General features: G+C 39.9%; 2 protein-coding genes across 5 annotated transcripts in view; one reads left to right on the forward strand and one right to left on the reverse strand.

Annotated features, from left to right (window-relative positions):
* The window catches only part of PCBD1 (pterin-4 alpha-carbinolamine dehydratase 1), a 67,383-nt gene extending 60,327 nt beyond the window's left edge, over positions 1-7,056 (forward strand). The window contains exon 5 of one of the 2 annotated variants that reach the window (XM_073793722.1): positions 6,713-7,056. The gene's annotated coding sequence lies outside the window, so the exon portion shown is untranslated. Of the gene's footprint in view, positions 1-507; positions 4,195-6,712 lie in introns of those variants that run through there. The other variant, XM_033842473.1, reaches the window with a different exon arrangement.
* Positions 1-25,259, reverse strand: part of SGPL1 (sphingosine-1-phosphate lyase 1) — a 58,268-nt gene that overhangs the window by 25,577 nt on the left and 7,432 nt on the right. For 2 of the 3 annotated variants that reach the window (XM_073793711.1, XM_033842468.2), the window contains exon 3: positions 4,190-4,355. In XM_073793711.1, coding sequence (XP_073649812.1) covers positions 4,190-4,355 — 166 coding nt within the window. Of the gene's footprint in view, positions 1-70; positions 191-4,189; positions 4,356-25,259 lie in introns of those variants that run through there. The other variant, XM_033842469.2, reaches the window with a different exon arrangement.

The following is a 25,259-nucleotide window of genomic DNA, read 5'->3' on the forward strand; positions in this document are numbered from 1 at the left end:
GACAGTATACCTACAGGATAAATTCCCAGAAAGAGAATTGCTGGGTCAAGTATATTGCAGAGCTCCTTACCTTCCCAAGGTTTCCGGATGCCCAACATTTCTCTCCCCTCCCTCAAAACAAATGCCCAACCGGTGCTTTTCTTCAGGATCTATGCTCCAGTCTCTCATCCAACACACATCCCAACATTTTCTGGACCTAAAAAGGCCTTCAAATATCACGGACACCAATCAGACTCCATTCTGTTGGGCAGTACACAGGACAAATATGGAATTCTGATCCTATCAATTACAATAGTTATAAATACATGGCATCTAAATAGACAGTCGTGCCTTTTAATGAATTCACTTCAGTATATCTCAACTGACTGACAACAAGATTCTGAGGTTGGCAAAGAAGGCACTACCTACTATCCAAGGGCAGCTAAGGATCAAAGCATTAACTTGCTCAAGGCCACAGATCAGATCGGTGATGGCGCGGGGATTTAACTGAAGTCTTTGTTTTTCTAGTCCTAGATTCCCAGGCCCCTACACTGCTTCAGATGCACAACAGGAATTTTCAGTTAACCCAAGTGAGTTTCTAAGGAATCTACACGTAGGCTTTCTGCAAAGATACAAGGCATGAACTGAATGCACTTCACTGCTTTCCTAGGAGATCTGGGAAATCCAATTTCCTTGGCCAGAAGGTGCTTTCAACAGCCAAAGAATGTGTCTGTACCTTTTTTGGGTATTTATTATATGATGCCTTGCATCTTTACTAGTTGTTTTTGCTTAGGTTGCATCCCTAAGTGCCTAGCACTGAGGTCAACACTCTGTAAATGTCTGGGACAAAACCCACTATCTAAGACACAGACTGACTAAGACAAAGGGACTGAAACCACTGTTACTTTTTGTTTAAATTTTGGAGTATCTCCTTTCAGTCCTGAGATCTTACTGTATGTACAATGTCATACCCCCTTCTCATTTACAGCATTTTCTACATTATTAAAAATTCTTCCTAAACGTATTTTTCAGTGTTACCACAGTAGTCCATCAAATGAGCATAACTTAGTGTTGGATAGTTAAGCTGCTTGTTATTTGATTATTTCTAACAATGTTAAAGCTGTAAAGATTCAGAACAACTTCCTTATTTAACAGATGAAGTAATTAATTAATGAGGTAGAAAGAGGTCTAGAAATCAGCAAGCTGAGTCAGGTGTCCAAAAGTACATTGATGTGACCACAGGTGGAGGAGAAAAGAGTAAACGAATTTTGTGGAAGCTGTGAGATAATATGGTACAGGGTAAAAAGAACAGAATACAGACCAGAGATGGAGAAATTGAGAATGAAAAGATTATGTGGTCAAGACCTCAAAAGAGAATCTCAAAAGCAAAATTTCCCAGAGGTACAGGAAAAAAAGGTAACGAGAATGTTTTAAGGTAATACAATAAGAAATGCCAGTGTAAGAACGACAATGCTTGGCTCTTTACAGTTTACAAATTCCTTTCACACCACTTATGCCACTCGATCCTCCCATCACTCTTTGAGACTGGGTAAAGCAGTATTATTATGCTCATTTTACTGTGAGGAAACAGGCCACCAGGCTTAAGGGTGTTGCCCAAGGTGCCATGGCTAGAAACCTCCTCCTACCACAGAACTCAGATTTCTGTTGATGAACTGCAGACAGTCCCACAGTTTAAGTCAACATGAGTTAGTAAGGATGGAGCAGGATTAAAGGAGAGATCACACCTTAGAGGGCTCCAGCCCTGCCCCGTCCCACCCTCCTGCCGCCTCCATTTCTTATCTACCCGTGTCTGTCCTGTGTTCCGCAATTACCCTCCCCCCTCAGAAGGGTACCCGGAATTTGAAGATCAGCAAAATTTATCACTAAACGGACCTTAGACTCCTCTAAGGCAATATACTAAAAGTGACTGGATGTTCAGTAATACGTGGAATACTTCTACATGAGCAAGGTGCTGAAGAAATCGGCAGTTCTATCAAAATTACCTCCAATCTCTGGCGGGAAGACATTTCTATCTGTGTCTAAAATTCAAGTTGGAAGTTACAAAATAAAAAATGTGTTGTTTGTGTATGTGTATTAAAGCAATATGAAATTGCCAATATTCAACAATTTTCGACCGACAAAAACTACATTTTATATGATTCAAGCAGATTCAGATACAGAAAGAGATACAGATACATAAATGGTGGTTGTCTCTAGGTAATAAGATTTGAATTTTTTTCTTATGGTTTAGCTACATTGCCTAATTTTATACAATGAACATGTACTGCTTTTATAATAAGAAAAAATGTTATTAAAAATAAAACAACCACAATGGCTTGGAGTTCACAGAGATTCAGATGCCACATACCATTAACACACTGCTCCTATTAATTTTCTCATGGTGTACTCAGAAGCCAGCACATTCTTTTTTGAACGCTAAAGGCAAGTAAGTACCTGAGACCTAAGACGGCTTTGCTTCAACTACCGGTTAAGCAAAATGCACACGGGCACCGAGGGCTGCACAATGGAAAACAGAAGTGAAAACCTAAAGCTAATACTAATCACAGTAAAGAAACATAAACCTCAAGATCTCTGGCCTTAGTTTGGATTTACAAATGCACCATCTTAAAAGGAAAGGTGCACAGAATGGTGGCTGCCAGAAGCCGGGGAGAGGGAGTCGTGGGAAGTTTGTGTTTAATGGGTACGGAACTTACAATGGTGAGAGAGTTCTAGAGAAGGATGGTGGCGATGGCTGCCCAACAATGTGAATGTACTTAACGTCACTGAACTGTCCACTTAAAAATGGGTAAAATGATCAATTTTATGTTATGTATATTCTATCACAATAAAAAAAAGAGAAGTCCATTTACTGCTACTCCTTAGAGGCCTCTGGAATCGGACAGGATGGTGGGCAGCACTGAATCACATGCTTCCCAGGAAAGGAATAAGCCTGAGCAGAAGAGACAGGGGTTGCGTCCGTTTCCAAACCATGGAGCAAACGAAGCACAAGGGTTAGTCTGTCTAATTTGTCAGAGTTTATGAGAAAATCTTGCACGGACTAGGAGCAGAAATTGAGGACAGGGTTTTTAAAGCTGGAGTGAGCTAAACTTCAGACAGGGCAGTCACGTCTCATTTCCATGTTAACTAAGTGCAATGTTGACTCCGCCATAACCCGGCAATGTTACTAGAACAGCTGGATGGCTGTCTGCATGGTAAAGAGAGGAAACAGAATCTGGCCTCTCAGTTGACTTTTCTGGGGGAAGAGGCAGAAAAGCAGAAACAGTATTCTGTTAAAGAGCCCCTTCAAACGGATGTTATCGGGGAAGCAAATAGTTATGGAAATTTTAAACAAATGAGAAATGGCAAGCAACTCTCATCAATATTATTAACTCAGATACCGTACTAAGGGTGAGGAAGGGGTGCAGGGGAGTGTACAGAGCACCCACCACCTCTCCTACCATTTACTTACAAAACACAGCCTGCAGGGGAAAAGAATTTGTAAGGAGGTACCACACAACCAGGCGGTTGGGAGGTTGGGAGGGGTGCAGGGAGTGTGGGCAGGATCTGAGGAAGGATGGAGGATGTTCAAACTGATCACTAATAGCCATCTCATCTTCCACACTCCCTGAGAAGCAGCCTCCTCTTCCCATGTCAGTCTGGCTCCCAGAGTCACTACCCAGGAAGCTCAAAGTGTACTGTCCCCTGACAGCAGAGGTTCAACTCCAACAGGACACGGACCCTGTATTACATGTATAGATCCCTAGAGCCTGGCAGTGCCTGACACACAGCAGACATTCCAATGGTCACTGCATGAGTGCTGTTCCAATGTCACATAATCTTTATTGAAACAATGGCCTAAAATGAAAGCAATAAACTCATGCTTGGGGAACTCCAGGTGACACAATTATGTTCTAGGCAAGAAGCTGAAAGTGAAGAGAGTTTAAGCCACACTCTGTGGATCCTTACCAGGACTAATCTCTCAGGGGTTTTAATGTAAACTGCAAATCCAGAAAAAATCAATGTAACAGTTACAGTTACACAAGTCCTATTAAACTTTTACCAGTCAGAAGGCAATGTCCTTTCTATTTAAACAGATTTTAAAAATCACAACCAAACCAACCAGACAAGAAATTAGTACAGTCCCTTAGCCATCAGTTCCAAAGCTAGTGTAACTCCACTGTATCTTTACAGGGGGGGACAGTATACTTACTCTCTGGCTGGAAGATAAACTCGTATACCCAGACTATCAGCAGAGTCCACACGACACTCCATGCAATTAGCTGCCAGGGCTCATACTTGCTGCAATGCCCGTTTACATAATTCTTGGCCTTTGTGGAATACACTTGCAAAATCTCGAAGTAGGGCTCAAAGGCCTTCTAGAAATACAAAAGAAAAAAGAAATATTACATTCAAAGAGAGAAAGGAAGTCTATTCTTAGTTTGCTCTTCAACTCATTTTTCAAGGGCAAGGCCACTCATGATCTGGCCCTACCCCAGCAATAATCTTATCATCCTGCTTCTGCGCTAGGAACTCCAGTGCACACTGCCCCTTAACAGACAAGTGGACTTTGACAGCGTTTTTGATCTTCTATCTGTAAAATAAAAGGTTAATTGGACTTCCCTGGTGGTGCAGTGGTTAAGAATCCACCTGCCAATGCAGGGGACACAGGTTCGAGCCCTGGTCCGGGAAGATCCCACATGCCATGGAGCAACTAAGCCCATGCACCACAACTACTGAGCCTGTGTTCTAGAGCCCGCGAGCCACAACTACTGAGCCCATGCACCACAACTACTTAGCCAGCACTCTAGAGCCCAGGAGCCACAACTACTGAGCCCGCATGCCACAACTACTGAAGCCTGCGCACCTAGAGCCCATGCTCGACAAGAGAAGCCACCGCAATGAGAAGCCCGCGCACCGCAATGAAGAGTAGCCCCAGCTCACCACAATGAAGAGTAGCCCCAGCTCACCACAACTAGAGAAAGCCCGCACACAGCAACGAAGACCCAACGCAGCCAAAAATAAATAAAATAAATAAATAAAAGGTTAAGCTAGATCATCATTTCAGCTCTAAAGTTTCTAGATGACTGCAGTATTCACTGTCCCACTCAACTAATCTTCTCAATATGAATGTCTTTCTCTTCTTCTCTACTTGAATCTTTCCCTACCTCTAACACAAAAGGCAGCAGACTGTTTCCGTAAAAGGCCAGATAGTAAGTATTTTAGGCGCTGCAGGCCAAAAGTCTCTGTCACAACTACTCAACTCTGCTGCTGTAGCGCAAACACAGTCACAAAATAGTGGGTAAAGAAATGAACGTGGCTGTGTTCCAACAAAATTTAATTACAGATGCTAAAATTTGAATTTCATGTAATTTCACATATCACAAAATATTCTTTTTATAAAAACAATTTCAAGTTAAAATATCATTTTAGCTCATGGGCTATACAAAAACAAGCAGCAGGCCAGATTTGGCCCGTAGGCCATAGCCTGCCAATCTCTGCTCTAAGGCCCTATTTGACGAAAACTCTTATAGCCAGGAACCATATCTTATCACTATGTGTATCCCTCACAATACATAGCACAAGCAAGAAAAAATCCTCTCCCCTGAAGTTACCAGAATACCCAACTCATGAGAATTAATCTCCCCCATTAAATTCTCATCAAACATTCATTTGTGCCTCTACACAGAGCTGATCACAATGTGCCTTGCAGTCTACTCATCTGTTTCTCATCTCCTTTACAACATGATTAGGTCCCTGAAGACTGACCGGATCCCAGTCATATTCACAAGCCACCGAGTGCCCTGTACAAAATAAGTTCATCTTCAGTTTGCCATTCACTCACTTATTCAACATTTATGAAGCTTCTCCAGTGTTTAAGGCATTCAGCTGGGGGAACATTAAGGTATATATGCTAAGTTCTTGCCCTTACTGAGCTTACAATCTAATGAGAGAGGTTCATACATACACATGCAGACACACATGGGCACACACATATATAAACAAGTAACTGGAACTCTTCAGGATAAACACTATAAAAAGGTTGTAAATGAAGTGCTAAGAGAGACCACTAAGGAAGGCCTATCTAACTCTACCTGAGGGGAGATTAGGAAGATATGACAGAGGATAAAATCTAACAATGATCAAAAAAATTCTCTAGGCAGAAAAATTAAAAGAAAAAAAAGTCATACCAGGAAGACAGAATAATAGCTGCAAATGCATAAAAAGAGTCTGAGAATGGCAAAAAGGTCTGTGTAGTAAGAGCACAGGCTAGATGAGGGCAGAGACCATATCTGTCTTCTCCAGCACTAAATCCTCAACATATAGCATGGTGCCTGGCAAACAATCTGTACTGAATAAAAGCTTGGAGAGTGGCTTGACAGTGACCAAGTAAATGAGTGAACACATCAAGTTACAAGAGAACTGAGGCTGGGAGAAATACACTAGGTCCAGATTTTAAATGGTCTTGGGAAAAAAAACGCATAGAGATTGGAAGTATAAATTGATAGGTACTTTTTGTAAAGTGCTTTGTCAGTATCTATTAACATTTTAAATGTATATTCATTTTTACCCAGAAATTCTTTTTGATATCTATATAATTGCACCTATGTACATGTTCAAGGACTTTCACTTCAGTATTCTTTGTAACAGCAAAAGAAAAAATATAAATGACTGTCCATTGATAAATGGTTAAATAAACTATAATATATACATTTTATGTACCCATACTATGCAGCATTAAAAAGAAGACAGATTTATGGACTTCCCTGGTGACGCAGTGGTTAAGAATCCGCCTGCCAGTGCAGGGGACACGGGTTCGAGCCCTGGTCTGGGAAGATCCCACATGCCGCAGAGCAACTAAGCCCGTGCGCCACAACTACTGAGCCTGCGCTCTAGAGCCCGTGAGCCACGACTACTGAAGCCCGCACACCTAGAGCCCATGCTCCACAACAAGAGAAGCCACCGCAGTGAGAAGCCTGTGCACCACAACAAAGAGTAGCCCCCGTTCGCCCCAACTAGAGAAAGCCCGTGCGCAGCAACGAAGACCCAATGCAGCCAAAAATAAAAAATATATACATAAATAAATAAATTTATATATTTTAAAAAAGACAGATTTAAATGAACCACATGGAAAAATTACCAGAACACGATGTTGAGTTAAAAAAAAAAGAAGAAGAAAGCAAATAGCAGAACAACAAAAACAAAATGAAAGGTATGGGTATTAATCAGGAGAGCAATTTTTTTTTTTTTTAAGATAACTTCATGGGAAAGGAATAGAAGGAGGACAGAAATCAGAGACAAAAATTTTAGTTAAGAGGACTGTTGAAATAGTCCAGGGGAGGGGCTTCCCTGGTGGTGCCGCAGTTAAGAATCCGCCTGCCAATGCAGGGGACCTGGGTTCTAGCCCTGGTCCGGGGAGATCCCACATGCCGCGGAGCAGCTAAGCCCGTGCGCCTGTGCCACAACTACTGAAGCCCGCGCACCTCGAGCTTGTGCTCCGCAACAAGAGAAGCCACTACAATAAGAAGCCCATGCACCACAACAAAGAGTAGCCCCCGCTCACCGCAACTAGACAAAGCCCGCGCACAGCAACAGACCCAATACAGCCAAAAATAATAAATAAATTTAATTAATTAATTAATTTTAAAAAATGTCCTGGGGAGAAATAAACTGGGTTTCACCTTAAGCAGTATGGTATCTGGGCCAAAACATGGTATGGATTTGAACAACATTTTTAGAACAGTGTTTGATAACTTATTAGATATAGAAAGTATGGAGTGGGAAAAATACAGATAATTCCAGATTTTCAAGTTTGAGAGACTGGCTTAGTGGTGACAGCATTAACCATGGCAGACTAGAAGAGGAAGGGAAGCTGAAGATGGTAGAGGAGATTCTGAGAACAAGATATTGCCGTAGGTTTATGTTCCTGTTGGATATCTACATGCAATGTTCGAGGAGCAGCATGAAAGCTCAGAAGGAGGACGGGTGCTCAACTAATGTTTGTTGAAAGCATTTATACACTTAGCAATTAGGATGCAGTATAAGGTAATTAGCATTAGACAAGTACTGGGTTCCCAGAGGGCTATCCATGGAAACACAGTTTATCTGCAACCCCCTCATAGTTCTTGGTGGCCATTCCCTAGAGCCCACTGTTGCTATCAACAATCTCAATCCTGCACAGCAGTGGCAGTGCTGGTCGAGACCAGAGAAAGACCAGAGGAGTCTACCATCATTGAAGGTATGTCATAATTTCAACTATTATAGAGAATCTTCTAGTGTTAAAGCTGTGATCAAACCAAACGGTTGAATGGTGTGTATGAATGGGATGACGGAAGAACAATCATACAGATCAGCTTTTCCTCTGGTGATTCTAGTTCCTGGTTCACCCAGAAAATAGAGGTTACCAATTGCAAAAGATGACTGTAGATATTATCACAGCACTGACTAAACAAACGAGTAACACAACTAGTATTAGGGAAAGAGCAAAGAATCAGCACATGCAAACTACTTCCATTTTTAAAAAGCCTATTACGATATGAAGGCATTCCTTGCTAACATTTACAAAATTATATTCAGCAAAAGTATATTTTCTTTGTAATTGCTATGAGAAGATAATGGGAGTCCTTGAATATATCTCCTTAAGAGGAGATATAGAGAAACACCTCTCAAGGAGATTTCTATATTCTCTTACTCCAGTGACAGAATGATACTGTACTTGGAGGGGTCCTAGCAAGCTTTTTGAATGGGCAACCAGTGGGTCACAGAAATTATATCTCCTGGCCTCATTCCAAGGTTCTTCTAGGTTACTACAAACAACCTAGGCTCAGTCCCAACAAAGAAGCACCTCACAACACTGACAACTCGCTGCACTATAGGGCTCTGTGGGGTAACGTGTGCTATCTCCTTGGAAAAAAAGGATGAGGCAGTTCCTTGGGGCCTTGCAACCAGCAGCAACCCCAGGCTGGGTTCTGATGCAATAGTCCAGCCCTGGGGAAGTATACAATCTAAATGTTGAAGAGAACTTTAGAGATCAAGCCCACATTTTCATTTTACAGAGGCCCCGAAGCAGCACGGCGTACCTCACTCAGCTCATGCAGACGGGCTTGTGTCAGAGTGGAGAGTAGGAACCCACGCCTCCTGCCAGTATTTAGTACTCTTTCAATTCTTCATTCTCAGTGTCACAGGCAGAGGATCACTAAACACATTACAATCCAGTGCTATCCCAAGAATTTTCTTTCCACAATTTATGCTCCTGGCAGAATATACCTTGGATATATGGTAACATACAACAAACCAAAATTGTACTGCTAGGTCATGACTACAGAAAAAACATCTAGACAGAGATGGCACGAGAACTTAATATAATTACAATTACTATTTCCCACCGCATCTTTCTTCTTATAGAAATATATTTTGTCTATATACACTTGCATATTTATTTATAATTACAATACTTAGGCTTCTGTCTATTTCAACTTAATCTCTACATTGTGTCTCTGGAAATACAAGAACCATAAGTGGTCATCTATGAAGGCCACTAGCTTATTGTGCAACTCCAGGCAAATTATTTCACCCACCTGTGCCTTCATTTCTTTATCTAGAAGGGACACAGAATATTCACAAAATAAAGTGTCTGTGTACATGTGTGTCTGTGGGTATGTGTGGGTGTTTGTGGCTGTTTATCTCCAATATTTGCTTAATAGAAAAGTAGTTTTGGTAAAACTTCCACAAAAAAAAGCATTCTTTCCTTCACACTTCTATAAAATTGGAAATGTATTCCCCTAGAGGAAAAAAACAAAATACTTTGCCCAATGAATGTATATAAAATGATAGTAAGAATACCATAAATCTTTTAAAAGTATAATATTAAAGGAAAAAATATCAACTTTAGTGTGAAGATTTAAAATATTAACTACTTTGAAGAAGCTACTGTCAAATAAGGATGAATAAAGTAACCAGACTTTCTCTTTTTATTCATCCCACTTCAATCTAAAGATTTAGGTTTTAGCAGATACCTAAAAGACATCAAAATAGTACTCAATAATCCTAATCATTACTAGACAAAAGGCAGCTGCTGGAATGTATGGGAGCTTGGTAGCCTACTATTCTCACACTGAACCCTCTCACCCCCCAAATCACTTCAAGGGAGCAAGACACTTTCGTGAACATGATAGTAGCAGTCTACAAATTTGGTAAATTTGGGGCCTGCCACTTTTTTTTTTTTTTTTTTTTTTTTTAAGCATATGGTTTGGGCTTTTTTGGCTGTGTTGGGTCTTCATTGCTGCACGTGGGCTTTCTCTAGTTGTGGAGAACGGGGGGCTACTCTTTGTTGTGGTGCACGGGCTCCTCACTGTGGTGGCTTCTCTTGGTGCGGAGCACGGGCTCTAGGCACACGGGCTTCAGTAGTTGTGGCTCACGGGCTCTAGAGTGCAGACTCCATATTGTGGCACATGGGCTTAGTTGCTCCGCGGCATGTGGGATCTTCCTGGACCAGGGCTCCAACCCGTGTCCCCTGCATTGGCAGGTGGATTCTCAACCACTGCGCCACCGGGGAAGTCCCAGGGCATGTCACTTTTTAGACCAAAGAGTTTCAAACTTTTCCAATACAGTCCCACAAAAATGTATTTTACAACACAAACTAGCACGCACAGCAACAGAAAGATATAAAACCAAAACAAAAATTTCCAAAATAATACTTAACACCTTATTACTTGTAATACACTTACATTTCTTTTCTATTTCTTCCTTCTTTTTTCAAAGGCTTGGCCCACTAAATTGATTCTGCATCCCTCTAAATGGATCATGACCTTCAGTTTTAAAACCAGTGTGTTACAGTGGTTTCACTCCTGGCTTCCTTAAATTTAGAATGCGGTTCTGTAATGCAGTGAAGGGAGTTAACACTAAGGTTATTTTCCACTCAACACAATCTCAGTGCTTTTTATACTTAGGATTTATTCTCTTAACATTTTTGTGAGGCCAGGATTATGACGTGATGGAGTGACTCAGTCCAGGAAACTCAGAATGCTCCAATCACAAGATACTTTCCTATCAGTACTAGCCACGGCTCTCCCCAATGATAATAAACTCTTTCAGTCCTTAAATCACTTCAAGAGAACAAGATTCTGTAAGCAGACTTCCCATAATGGCACTATCCACACCCCCATTCCCCCGAAAAAAACTTCTTTGAGAACTATTACTGTACTTAACCAACTGTCAATTAGGCAGTGATAATTTTCCCCCATTAAATGTCCTTAATTACCAACTTATACCAGAAGAAACATTCTAAAAATGATTATCACTGAAAGAAGACATTTCCAGACCCACACTGGATGGTGCTTCTTTCCTTAATAATAACAATCCCTTCACCATGATTTAATGGGGGCGAACCAGTAGAACGCATCAAAATCAGCCAAGGAGCTTTCTCCAGAACACTCCACCCCAGAGGTTTAGTAAGTACAGAGTGGAGCCCAGAAATATATATTTTGGAAAACTTCCCCCAGGTGATTGTGACAGACATCCTTGCTTGGTTAAGAACCCTTTCTCTACACCACAACATGGCCCCTACTCTCCCCATCACCTTCTTTGATAAAAGAATTACCCAATAATTGAGTTAACATATTACTAGACGGGGGTAAAAAGACATCCACCAAGTTTTACCAGAAGTGTTAAAGTTGGGGCCCAGCCACATCAATCCACAGATCAATGCATTACTCATGGCTAATATTTATTCTTTGGCCAGATACTAAAGAAAATCAAAATCTTCCACTCTGCAATGCTACAGAGAAAAAACGGATTTTGTTTTCCTCTTCCTTCCACTTTCTTCACGTCTAATACAAGTGCACAATTCAACACTCAAAAGAGTTTTTCCAGAAGAGTCAGAAATCTGAGCTTTAAAGCAGGAATGGGCTGTTGAGGAAAAGAAAAACCTGTTTTACCCAGTTCATCCACGCCTGAATGTCTTCAAATCAAATGGTACTCTAGTGACTAAGACTCAGGTAAGGGAGTGAAGTTAAAATACAGAAGAAAGCCTAAAAGTTAAGTATTTATTCTTACTCTACTTCTGCTCTAAAAATGGGAAAAAAATGAACTGAATCTGATTCTCTTTCATAGTACATTCTGCAGAACTTCAAAGTGCAAAGCAAACAGGTAAGAAAACACTATTGTCTTTAGAGCCTCAAAAGGCATTAAAGTCAGCAAAAACAGATCACAAGCTCAAAGGGAAAACTCCCTTGGGTCATTAAAGAAGTAAGAATTGTGCAATAAACCAAACAGTCATTCCAACCAACCAACGGCGACTGTGTGATATAGAAATGTTTAAAGGGACCGAGTCATCATTTCTTAGGAGGCAAAGAGCAAACCATATACTTCCGCCAAAATTCTACTATGTAAGTCAAAAGATCCAGTACCTGAGAAGCTCATCTCAAAAAGCGTAACTGTCCAGATTTCCCTTCCAGCCATGCCTCGAGTCAAGTATACATGCTCAGTACTAGTTCACAAGCACTTACAAAGTCTAATTGCTCTACACTTAACACTGGAGTGTTTGGGCAAAGCACCCGGTCACTGAGACACAATCTTGGCCTCAGAAAGGAGAGACAGCCATGCAATGTTCTCCAGTCATTAGGAGTGCACTCACAGAAAATCCAAGCTCCTGGGTTCATAAAAGTGGGCAGCCCCGAAGACTGCCAAATGGTTGCTGAGAACTTTTTATTCATTTACTTATGGTCAGGACCATAAGTCTGTCTTCAAGTGAAGACAGATGCTGATTCTGTCAACTAACAACTCTGAGCACCTCTCTTCTGATGTCTATCAAGAAAGGCACTACAGGGAGCTTAACCTAGCAGAGAAGACTGAAATGCATAAAACTAAGCTGAACAAGCAGAGGAACAGGCTGAGGGATGTAGAGGTAAGGGCAATCATGGGTTTTCTTGGTAAATACATTCTCAGCCTGAGGGAAGTAGGGAAGATGTGGGGAAAAAGTACTCTGCAAACGTGAACGTGTCATGTTGCCAAATTTGCTATGAACTCCCAGAGTCTCTTAAAGTCAGTAGCTAAATGACTTACTGTACACGTGCACAGAAGTTACCTTTCAAAGTAAAAGAGGTTCATTATCCTCTGAAGACTGGAAATGAGAACCCCCTGGAGAATAAGCAAGGTCTGGTGGAAATAATCCTACGTTCTTCACACACAAAGGAGAAGTCTTGACTTCCCTGAGCATACCACAACTGGGGAAGAAGTTGTCTAGGCTTCTCCCTTCCTGTACTTCTTTTACTAATAGGATTATCTAGCTACCTTTGTCAGAGTTAAGATAGCTAGACTTTTTTTTCTAGAAAAGCTAGACTTTTCTAAACTAGTTATAGAAATCCCCTCCCTTCAATAGTCATGCTGATATTAGAGATGAGAAATACTGAATATATGCCCAAAAGTGTAACCTAAGTTAAGATGCAAAGCCTACTTCTCTGGAGATTTCTAACAAATAATCCTGTTCAAAAGAATAAACCAGAGACCTATCCCTGGGTCTCCGACTGATACTCAATGGATACAAACATTTTTCTAAATCTAGTCACAAAGGAGATGCTTTTTAAAACTGAAGTAAAACTCTAAATTTAAAATCAACACTTGGAAGACTTTCAGACTTTTTGGATAATCTGTTGAAAGTGCAGGAAAAAATGTGTGTTTCCAGTGGAAAATCATACATTGTCTAGGACATCCCTCTGATTCTGATTATATAGCAGTTATTTTACAAGTCTGGAAGTTGTAGATAACTGATAGCAATGCAAACTGATCTTAATCTATAAACATATAAAGTCTGCCATGTCCAGTAAAGGTTCAAATGACCTCCCTCTCCACTATGGAAGAAACTAGTTTTGCCTCCATTTGCATACTTATTTTAATATTCCTGATCTATAAATGTATCTGTTCTTTGGACTTCTCCTTTGAACACTGTAAGTAAAATAAAGTGTGTATTCATTTCCTAACTGTATGAGTGTCATGATTTTACCTTTTTTGGGAAATTATCTTTTAACAAAAGCTAAATGTTCTCAGTCTCCTAACCTCCCCCACCAAAAAATGCCTGGGAATATAAAATCTTGCAAATAATTACAAAGGGTTCAGGACATCCTGAAGGCCAGTCATATATGGGATCCATATTCCTCAGATTAATAATGCCTTCCCTAAAATGAATCATAGAAGTAGCCTTAATATGACAAACTATCCTATTATATATAAAGCTATTATATCCTATTATATATATTATCCTATTATATATATAGCAATTATATCCTATTATATATATCCTATTATATATAAAGCAAACAACATTTTTGAGAACAAAATAGAAACACTGGATATATCCATCACTTACAATTCTTCAGGAAAAGCCTCATGAGTATAATAAAAAGGAATGAAGTTCTGATCCATGCTACAACATGGATGAACCTTGAAAACATCATGCTAAGAGAAAAAAGTCAATTATAAAACACCACGTAGTATTTATATGATTCATTTATAGGAAATGTTCTGAATAAGGAAATCTATAGACGAAAAGTAGTTTGCTGGTTGCCTAGGAGTAGGAGACGGGGAGGAAGTGACTACTAATGAGTAAGGGGTTTCTTCTGAAAATGTTCTAAATTGTAGCGACAGCTGTACAACTCTGTGAATACACTAAAAACCACTGGATTGTATACTTTGAAGAAAAAAAAGCATTATGACTCAGCAATTCCATTTATGCTCACCAAATGTTCTCTTAGCTAAGACCAACCACCTAAGACTGTTTGGATTCAAAGACTTCCTTTAAAAAAGTCTTTCTGGAAAAAAAGTTTCCATATGGCCAAAGATAGCAGAAACTTTGCAATTCCAGAAACAGAGATTAAAGCTTTGGACTCCAAATGAAAGCAACCCTAAGTATCTTAAAAATAATGTAGAAGTTTGTAGGGTAATTATGGGTAAACTAGACAAAAAGGGTCATTATTGTCCAGAGGTATAGTTTTTAAGAATCTATAAACAAAATTACTAACTGCTAAAATGACGAAACTTTTTCAAAACACTTTTTGTGTTTTTTTCATGAACACATACTCCAGCCACTACCCAGGATATCTGAAAAGGACCGACACCTCTGAGTATTGTCCTGAACTGACACCTCATCACGACTCCTGTGAATTCTTTGAGAGTCGTGTTAATAGTGTTTTACAGGCCACTGTGGTGTCCTAGAAAGTCTGGATAGTGTCAAAGGCTTCTACTCTAGTTTTAGCTCTCACTTAGAAACTGTGTGACCTTTGGCACTTATTGAACCTCTGTGCAACTGGATTTCGCTCATCTGCAAACAAAACTAGATGCCATTGTTATAGTTCAACAAAAAAAATCACAAGAAAAAAACAATTCACAGGGTTGTTGTGAATATTAAATGCAGCAAGGTAATGAGCAAATGACTGCAGATAATAAACACTTCACAAATTATTTGATGAATCTGAATTCTCTGATAAACATTTTCCTTTCCTTTTCAATTAGCAGCAAGGAAAAGTGACCTTTGCAATGTTCCAGGCAAAGCCACAAAGGTAGAGCTGCGAGAGGCTTTAAGTAGTTTGATTTCCATGCCTATGCTGTATTTTACTACAGATGATGGTAATAAATGCAGGTAAATAGTGAGCTGCTCCTCAATTTTGTAAGACAGATGTTAAACCAACTCAGCTTTCCACAATCTAATTCAATCAGAAGGTTGCAAGTGTCCCCTTACCTACTAGCAGAACAGGATTAAACCGGTTACCTACTTATGTTTACAGATCATAAACCTGATTTCAGTCATCCAGATAGACTATTGTTGATTGCTGCAGGCATGACTCATGCGAAAGCATCTGAAACCTTAAGCTTATCAAAAAGGGCTGGGTAATATAGTCTAATCCTAGGCTTTCTTCCACCCTGGCTGCAATACAGCTCAACAAGGAGCAAGTCCACCATGGCATTCTCATATTTGTCCTCAATTCCTCCCCATCAGAATTTGAAACAATTATCAATTTCCCTCAACTGTCTCAAAGACTCAGCACCATTAAGACTGGAACTCAAGGCAGGATTAATGTATTCCTTTTTAGCCTCATCTACCAAAATGCAGTTCAAAGGAGTGAACTCAAATGCCTCTCAGGAAAAGTCTCCAAAAAGAAGGTCTTCCCACTACTGAGCACAAGGCGTAAATATACCACAACTACTTAGGTTCCAAAGAGTTCCAAAGGATTATGTTTTCAGCCTTGGAATTAACTGCTACAAACGGTGTTTTACAAATCTAAACTCTGCTCTTAACAGAGCCCTTTTAATACTCAAAAAGAACCAAGGTTTTTTTTTCCATCAAATGGTTATTAATAGTTATAGACTAGGTAAACGAGAATGCAAAGAAAAGGGCATTTCACATTTTAGAAGTACCTACACTACTTCAGGAAAGAGTTCTTAAAGCTCCCTCCACTGTGCAGGTAACAAAATGTTAAAACTTGTTGCCCAAAGCTAAATCCAAAAGTTATATACTAAGGAAACCCTATAGGAGTATAAACTGGTACAACCACTTTAGAAACCTGTTTGGCAGTATACCTCATGACCCAACAATTGTATTTACGTTTACTAAAAGACATGTTCAAGAATGTAGCAATGTCATTCATAACAGCCAAAAACTAGAAACATAAATGTTCATCAACTACAGAATGAATAAATTTTGATATTTTATACACCATAAAACTACACAGCAATAATTCTTAAAAATATTGCTACATCAGACCATGTCTGAAACTCACAGATACAATCAACATTCAGAACAAAAGACATTCACAAAAGAAAATATATTGTATGCTTCCATTTATATAAAACTGAAAAATAAGCAAAACTACAGTGAGAAGAATGACAGCCTTTGGTGGGTATCAACTGGGAGGGATATGAGGAGCTTTCTGGGATGCTGGACATTTTTCAGATCTTGATCTGGGCAGTGAGTACGTGTATCCATATACAAATATTCATTGGCCTGTACCATTAAGATTTGTGCCCTTTACTGTACACAAATTATCCCTCCAAAAAGAAAATTCCACACTTTTTTTTTTAAATTTAAAAGTGCTTTGTTCACTTCGTAGGATAACAGGACATGTAAATAACAATGTGCCAGGAGAACAGGCTAGGACGAGTGCTCTGCGGTTTCTGCCTATACAACAGGCAAGTCATTCATTCATCAAACACTTATAGTTTGCCTATCTCATGACAAAAAGCTCATATAGCTATGTTATATTAAGTCAAAAAGCATTATTAGATAAAAATCACAACTCACTAGATAAGATGTAACAATTTTAGATCTGGATGCACCTAGTAATAAAATATCAAGTTATGTACAATAAAATCTAATAGAACTACAAGAAGAAATAATGGAAACAGTCCAAATATCCATCATCAGTGGAATGGCTAAATAAATTGTAGTAATCATGTAATGAAATGCTATATAACAATGAAAATGAATGAACTAAACTATAAACTACATGCAACAACATGGATGAATCTCGCAAATACTGGGCAATATAGGAAAATCACCAAAAATACATATAAATCGTTCACTGCAATCCCTATCAAATTACCAATGGTATATTTTTCACAGAACTAGGACAAAAAATTTTAAATTTGTATGGAAACACAAAAGACCCCAAATATCCAAAACAACCTTGAGAAAGAAGAATGGAGCTGGAGGAATCACACTCCCTGACTTCAGACTATACTACAAAGCTACAGTAATCAAAACAGTATGGTGCCGGCACAAAAACAGACATACAGATCAATGGAACAGGATAGAAAGCCCAGAAATAAACCCACACACTTATGGTCAATCTACAACAAAGTAGGGAAGAATATACAACGGAGAAAAAATAGTCTCTTCAACACATGATGCTGGGAAAACTGGACAGCCACATGTAAAAAATTGAGATTAGAACATTCTTTAACACCATATATAAAAACAAACTCTAAAAGGATTAAAGACCTAAATGTAAGACCGGATACTATAAAACTCCTAGAGGAAAACATAGGCAGAACACTTTCTGACATAAATCGCAGCATTATTTTTTTTGGACCTCTCTCCTAGAGAAATGGAAATAAAAACAAAAATAAACAAATGGGACCTAATTAAACTTAAAAGCTTTTGCACAGCAAAGGAAACATAAAATGAAAAGACAGCCTATGGACTGGGAGAAAATATCTGCAAACAATGCTACCGACAAGGGATTAATTTCCAAAATACACAAACAGCTCATGCAGCTTAATATCAGAGAAAGAACCAACCCAATTAAAAAATGGCAGAAGACCTAAACAGACATTTCTCCAAAAAAGACACACAGATGGCCAACAGACACATGAAAAGATGCTCAATATCACTAATTATTAAAGAGATGAAAATCAAAACTACAATGAGGTATCAGCTCTCACCAGTCAGAATGGCCATCATTAAAAAGTCTACAAATAGGGGCTTCCCTGGTGGCACAGTGGTTGAAAGTCCGCCTGCCAATGCAGGGGACACGGGTTCGTGCCCCGGTCCGGGAAGATCCCACATGCCGCTGAGTGGCTGGGCCCGTGAGCCACGGCCGCTGAGCCTGTGCGTCCGGAGCCTGTGCTCCGCAGCGGGAGAGGCCACAACAGTGAGAGGCCCATGTACAGCAAAAGAAAAAAAAAAGTCTACAAATAATAAACGCTGGAGAGAGTGTAGAGAAAAGGGCACCCTCCTACACTACTGGTGGGAATGTAAACTGGTGCAGCCACTATGGAGAAGAGTATAGAAGTTCCTTAAAAAACTAAAAATAGAGTTACCATATGATCCTGCCATCCCACTTCCGGGCATACATCCCTAGAAAATTCTAATTCAAAAAGATACATGCACCCCAATGTTCACAGCAGCACTATTTACAACAGCCAAGACATGGAAGCAACCTAGCTATCCAGCAACAGATGAATGGATAAAGAAGATGTGGTACATATATACAATGGAATACTACTCAACCATAAAAAAGAACGCAATAATGCCATTTGCAGCAACATGGAGGCACCCAGAGATGATCACATTAAGTGAAGTAAGGAAAAGACAAATATCATATGAAATCACTTATAAGTGGAATCTAAAAAAATCATACAAATGAACTTATCTACAAAACAGAAATAGACTCACAGACATAGAGAACAAACTAACAGTTACCAAAGGGGATAGTGGAGGGGCAGGAGGGGGGATAAATTTGGAGTTTGGGATTAACATATACACACTACTATATATAAAATAAACAACAAGGCCCTACTATATAGCACTATATTTATTATCTTGTAATAACCGATAATGGACAAGAATCTGAAAAAGAATATAGATAGACACATATATATCTATATATATAACCAAATCACTTTGCTCTACACCAGAAACAAACACAACATTGTAAATTAACTATACTTCAACTTTTTTTAAAGGTTAAAAAAATACATATAAATCCATTTGTATCAAGTTGAAAACAAACAAAATTAAAATTCAGGATGTAGAACTAGGTGGTAACACAATTTTTTTTCTTAAACAGCAAGGGAATAACTATCCCCAAAATCAGGATAGTAGAGTGATATCAGTAGAGAAAAGGGAAGGAGATGTAACCAGGGTGGGGCACATGGGGTTGGTGGTGAACGCTCTATTTCTTAACCTGGGTGGTAGATATATTATTGTTTTCTTCATTGTTATTCTTTAAAATGAGGATATGTGCTTTATACACTCTTCTGTATGTACAATAAATTAAGAATGCAGGCAAGCTCTTTTCCTTCCCATTTCCTCTTCCCGCTGAATGAAACGTGAACCTGACAGCTCAAGCTCAAAGCAGTTATCCTGACCTGGAGAGGATGCACTGAGCAGTGGAACCTCCTCAAAGACCTAGGAACGGCAGTATCAGCACCAACTGTTGACTCTGGATTTCTCTTACTTTAGAAAAATTTATTTCTACTTTTTAGAAATCTCTATTTCTGTAGATTTTTCTCTTATATTCAGCCAAACCTAATCCTGATACATTCAGTGATTTGGACAAATAAAAACTTTCTAACATTTAAAGCTGTCCAACAATGGAAAGGACTCCCTGAGAAACTATACCGCGCCCACTCCTGGCCAGGCATTGTGGAAGGAATTCCCACATGGGAAGGGAAGTGGCACTGCAAGATTTCTAAAGGCCCTTCTGGCAATTAAGATTCTAAGGCTACTACGGGAACAAACTAGCTCTGAAGCTGTGGCAACTCTGCCTCTGAACCTATCCTTCTGTTATCAGCAAGAATATTCCTTTTCTATAACGTTCTATGACCTACATTCTTCAAGACTGCTCCAACACTATCTTCTCACTTGTACATTTCAAAACTAACTTGACCTTGACTTCAGTATACTCCTCTACCGAACCTTCCTCAACTCTGTTATGTGCTTCATGGGGCTGTCCTATAAATTAAATCACCCAGGTTCCTGTAACCTCTGGTTTCCAGTTGGGTTTGACCAATGAAAAGCTCCAGTAGACCAGAGGGTGGGAAAAGAAAACATGTGAGGTGTTTATTCCCCTTGATTCCCTTGCTGCTAGGCCACTGGTTGGAAGTGGTTGCATTCCCAGAGGTTACCTTCTCTTTCCGCTAAGCTCTCTCAAGCTCCAGAAATTACTCCCTCTCTTGCTCCGTCAGGCCTAAGGGCGCTAATTGCTCTTAGCCCTGAAGTGTTTCACCAACCCCTGTTGGTGTTCCTTAACTCTGGGCAATCACACTGCTGGAGTGCACCAGGAGATAACTGACAGACCCAACAAACTACTTTCAGCCTGCACTGTTCCGTCATCCCTGATGGCTCCCATCTCCCCTTACCCCATAGCATTGTTTTTCTCTCAGTAATTGCATTCTGTATGCTTCCACATATGGACTGATTCACTACAAATCAGTTCCCTATGGAAAAGTCTTAATCCCAGGCTGATTCCCATTTCTGCCACCAATGCGTACAAACTACATGTAATACTAGATTGGGCAATGCCTAATTAAGAGGTAAATGTTACTAAAAATTCCTCACACACAGACTGCAAAGCCAAGCCAAAGACTGGGATTTGGGGTTTATCTATTTATAACTTTCCTTTCCTTTAGACCAAAAGCTGGAGAAATTATCATACTTGTTATTATATTTTGCTTTATTTACAAGAATGGAACAAGGCCAAAAACAGTGCTCATCCTACAATGGCCACTCAAATTGTCAACAAAAATTGAAATGTCCTACCAGTTCCAATGAATCCTCCCTTTCTTACAGACAAGCCTACAAGTAAGACACCAGATTCAAATAATAGAAATGAGCTTTTAGTGTCAATCTTTCAGTTTATTGGTTAAATCCCATTTGAGAGTCATAAAGAAAGCATCCCTGAAAAAGATTCAAGGGTCAAAGATAAAGCTCTAATATCTGGAAAGATGTGATTTTTGCACCTGAAAAACAAAACTGAGACAGGCTTACCGTTTCCAAATCAACAGTGCTGCAGAAATGTTGCAAAAGACAGCACTTCTTAGGACTTCTACTGTGCTTCAGAATATCATGCTGCACACTCTCCAATATATATTCCAAAGTAGCAGAGCTTGATCCATGGGCAAAACAACCCAAGTATCACTGTAACAGACCCATTAAACTCTAAGAAAAGACCTACTGCCCCATCCACATGAATGCCAGGGCTGCACAGATACTGTTACTTATGTTAAGGAACCTAGAGCAGGGTTTCTCAACCTGGGCGCTTCTGACATTTCGGGCCAGGTAATTCTAGGTTGTGAGGGACTACACTGCAGAGTAGGGCAATCAGTTGCATCTCTGACCTCTAGCACTCCTCCAGTATGACAATCAAAAGTATCTCTACACATTGCCAAACGTCCGGGGAATGGGGGTTGGGGCAAAAACTGCCCCTGGCTGAGAACCTCGACCCTAGATCAACTTTTATCACTCACACCCCACCCAGCACTACCACAGTGCATACGGTAACTCTGAGTCATCCATCTGGATAGTCTACGGGAGTAGACTTAGCTTCATAAAGTACCTTTTTTTTTGTTAAAGCTAGGAGTATTTGGCAACTCGCAAAGCGATACAGACCCCTAGCACTAGGAAGGAGGAGAAGATGATGAAAAGAATGGTTGCTAAAGTGGAGAAAGACTGCTAAAAAATTTCCAGACTTGAATTCCCTCTGAAAGCATCACAATTCTCAGATGAATGAATACACTCACTCACTTTATTCTCTCTGTTACGTGGAAATATCACAGTCCGTGGCATAAATGAACAAATGGAAATAGGCAGGCAAAACCCTTTAATCAAATGAGGACAAAGCACTGAGGGCTGACAGCCCAAGAACCTTTGTCTGGAATCCAAAGTTTGTCATATATGGACTCCAGTCCATCTTCAAGTTTTATTGCCATAGCATACTGTCCACAAAAGCGGCTTTCTACCCTATCAGACCCAACGTCCCCTTCTGTAACAAATATTTTGTAATGCTCTTTATTCTGAAATGAAATTCAAAGATTATAACATTATACCCATAGACATAACTTTTAAAATTTCAATATAGCGCCCCAACTGCAATGTAAGGGAAGAAAAACAAGAAGATTTGTATAATAAAACGTATGTTCCGACAAGACGAGACTGCAAGACAAAAGCATCCCCACCACTCTTCCGAAGTGTCCCCTAGAGGGCAGAGCTATCCCACTCCTGCTCCACACAAACCTGCTCTCAGCAGTCACACAGTTCAGCAACCTCCATCCCTTTCGATGAATATGACACAGAGGCAGCATCACAAATAGGTAAGAAAGAGGGCTTTGGGGCTTCCCTGGTGACGCAGTGGTTAAGAATCTGCCTGCTAATGCAGGGGACACGGGTTCGAGCCCTGGTCCGGGAAGATCCCACATGCCACGGAGCAACTAAGCCCGTGTGCCACAACTACTGAGCCTGCGCTCTACAGCCCATGAGCCACAACTACTGAGCCCACGAGCCACAACTACTCAGCCCGTGTGCCACAACTACTGAGGCCCACGCGCCTAGAGCCCGTGCTCTGCAACAAGAGAAGCCACTACAATGAGAAGCCCGCGCACTGCAACGAAGAGTAGCCCCCGCTCGCTGCAACTAGAGAAAGCCCACGCGCAGCAACGAAGACCCAACGCAGCCAAAAAAAAAAAAAAAGAGGGCTTTGAAGTCAAACCAGCTGTGGCTAAAACACAGCTCCGCCACTTCACTGCTATGGTACCCTCTAAGCCTAGTTTCTCACCTATAAAAAGAGAATGCCAGCATATTTTTCAGAGTTTTTGGGAAAATTAAATGAGCATGTAGAATATCTATTTCTGCACCCAACACATAATATGTGCTCAATAAATGTTAGCTATCAGACCTAAAGTATTATTCCTGAATCCACCTCATATTATGTCTTAGCTTATGCCATCTTACTCTCCCAGGAGAAAGTATGGATGACTGGATATTCATTTAGCAGAGATAGTCTAAAAAGGATTCAGGTACAATATAAGAAAGAAGTTGCATCATATGACTTGTAAGGTTGTTTCTAATTCTGAGATTCTACCATATGCTGCCCTACACTGAAGTTATCTTCTATTAACTGGGGTCCTTTTTTCCCAGTTAGAGGACCAAGAACATGTCTAATGCATCATACTGTACAAAGCAGCTACGGAGAAACACCTTGAACTCAGATCATGACAGTTTAGGGTCCCCCTTGAAAGCCCAGCCCTGGTCATTGGTTCTTTACCATTTAGCACAGGACAGTCAAAGAAAGAAGGACAACTTTTCCAGAGAGAGCACCTCAGGCAACATGTACAGTGTCTTCAGAGAGTGATGATTCAAGGGCCAGCTGTTATCTATATGAATTTATTCCTTACACCAAGGAGCAAAGCAACACCCCTAAACATCTAGATTTTCAAACAAGGAAGTGAAAGCTAGTGGTGACAGCTAGAGAAATACTTCAAACTGATTCCAGAGTTAATATTCTGAATAAAAGCACTCACTGCTCAGGCTGTTAAAGGGAGCCCACAGGCCCAAGAAGTAATAAGCACATGGCTGGGCATGCAGTTATATCCTACTGACATACAGGAATCTTAATTTACATACACATACTGCTTCATAAAACAGAAAACAGAAGATGCCAATTATTGCAAATCATTCTGCAAGGTGCTAACAGTGGTTATTTCTGAGTAGTGGAATTATCAGGGGTTGCTTCCTTTTGCTTATTAATAGTTTCCAATTCTTCTAACACATTGCTCTCGTAATGAGAATTCAAAATTACACAACACAATTTATTATCTACTGACAATCCATGAAATCTGGGGCAAAAAAACTATTTTAGGTGAACTCTTCATCTGAACCTGTGGATAAACCAAGTATTGATCTATGTCTCTAAAAATCATCTTTGTTCCCCACCTCAAACCAGAACCAATCACAACTTTGTTGCCCTCTTAATCTCTCCTGCAGACCTTACAGGTTTTGACACTACAGGACATCAGCACTGGATATTAAAAAAAACCTCACTATTAGTTTTCACCAATTTCCCAGTGACAGCTACCAACTACCAATTGTAAAGAGAGGGAAAGGAAATGTTTTAAATCAATGTGTTTTTTGCACAAAAAGATATCAGATTCAAAGAAGTAACTTATTCAAAACTAAACGCAGACACTTCTACATCGCTATTTGAAAACCACGGGCTCCTCACAGTAACAAGCCTCTATGAAAAAAATAAAAATCAATAAAGAGCCTCCATGGAATCATGAATGTCCCAAGAATAAAACGTCATTTTGGTAAACACTCATTTGGCAATTGTATTTTCCCTGCTCAGGGAAAAAACAGCACAGAAAGATCTCAAGAGGAGAGGGGAAAAAAACAGCCTTTACCAAAACAGGCATACTCCTCAGCACAGCTGAAGAAAGTAAATTCAAACCAGCTCAATTCAGCAATTAAGCAATTCACCATATACGAAGCACCATGACAGGTGTTTATCATCTCTAAACAAATAAGACAAGATATCTGCCTTCCAGGGAATCAAAACTCTAGTCTGGGAAACAAACACTTATAAACTAATATACGGCAGATCCAGACAAAATTTAATAGAAGTTTGAAAACTGTTCTGGTAGTATAAGAAAGGAGAGATTAAAATCAACTGCAAGAATTTTGAAAATGATTCTTCATATTCATTATATATATATATATACACACACATACACTTAAATCAGTCACTTATCCATCTTAATCATTGAACCCAAAATAAAAGGTGGCAGAAACTCTCAGC

Source organism: Tursiops truncatus, chromosome 16 (genome assembly GCF_011762595.2).
Source record: "Tursiops truncatus isolate mTurTru1 chromosome 16, mTurTru1.mat.Y, whole genome shotgun sequence".
Taxonomy (NCBI): Eukaryota; Metazoa; Chordata; class Mammalia; order Artiodactyla; family Delphinidae; genus Tursiops; species Tursiops truncatus.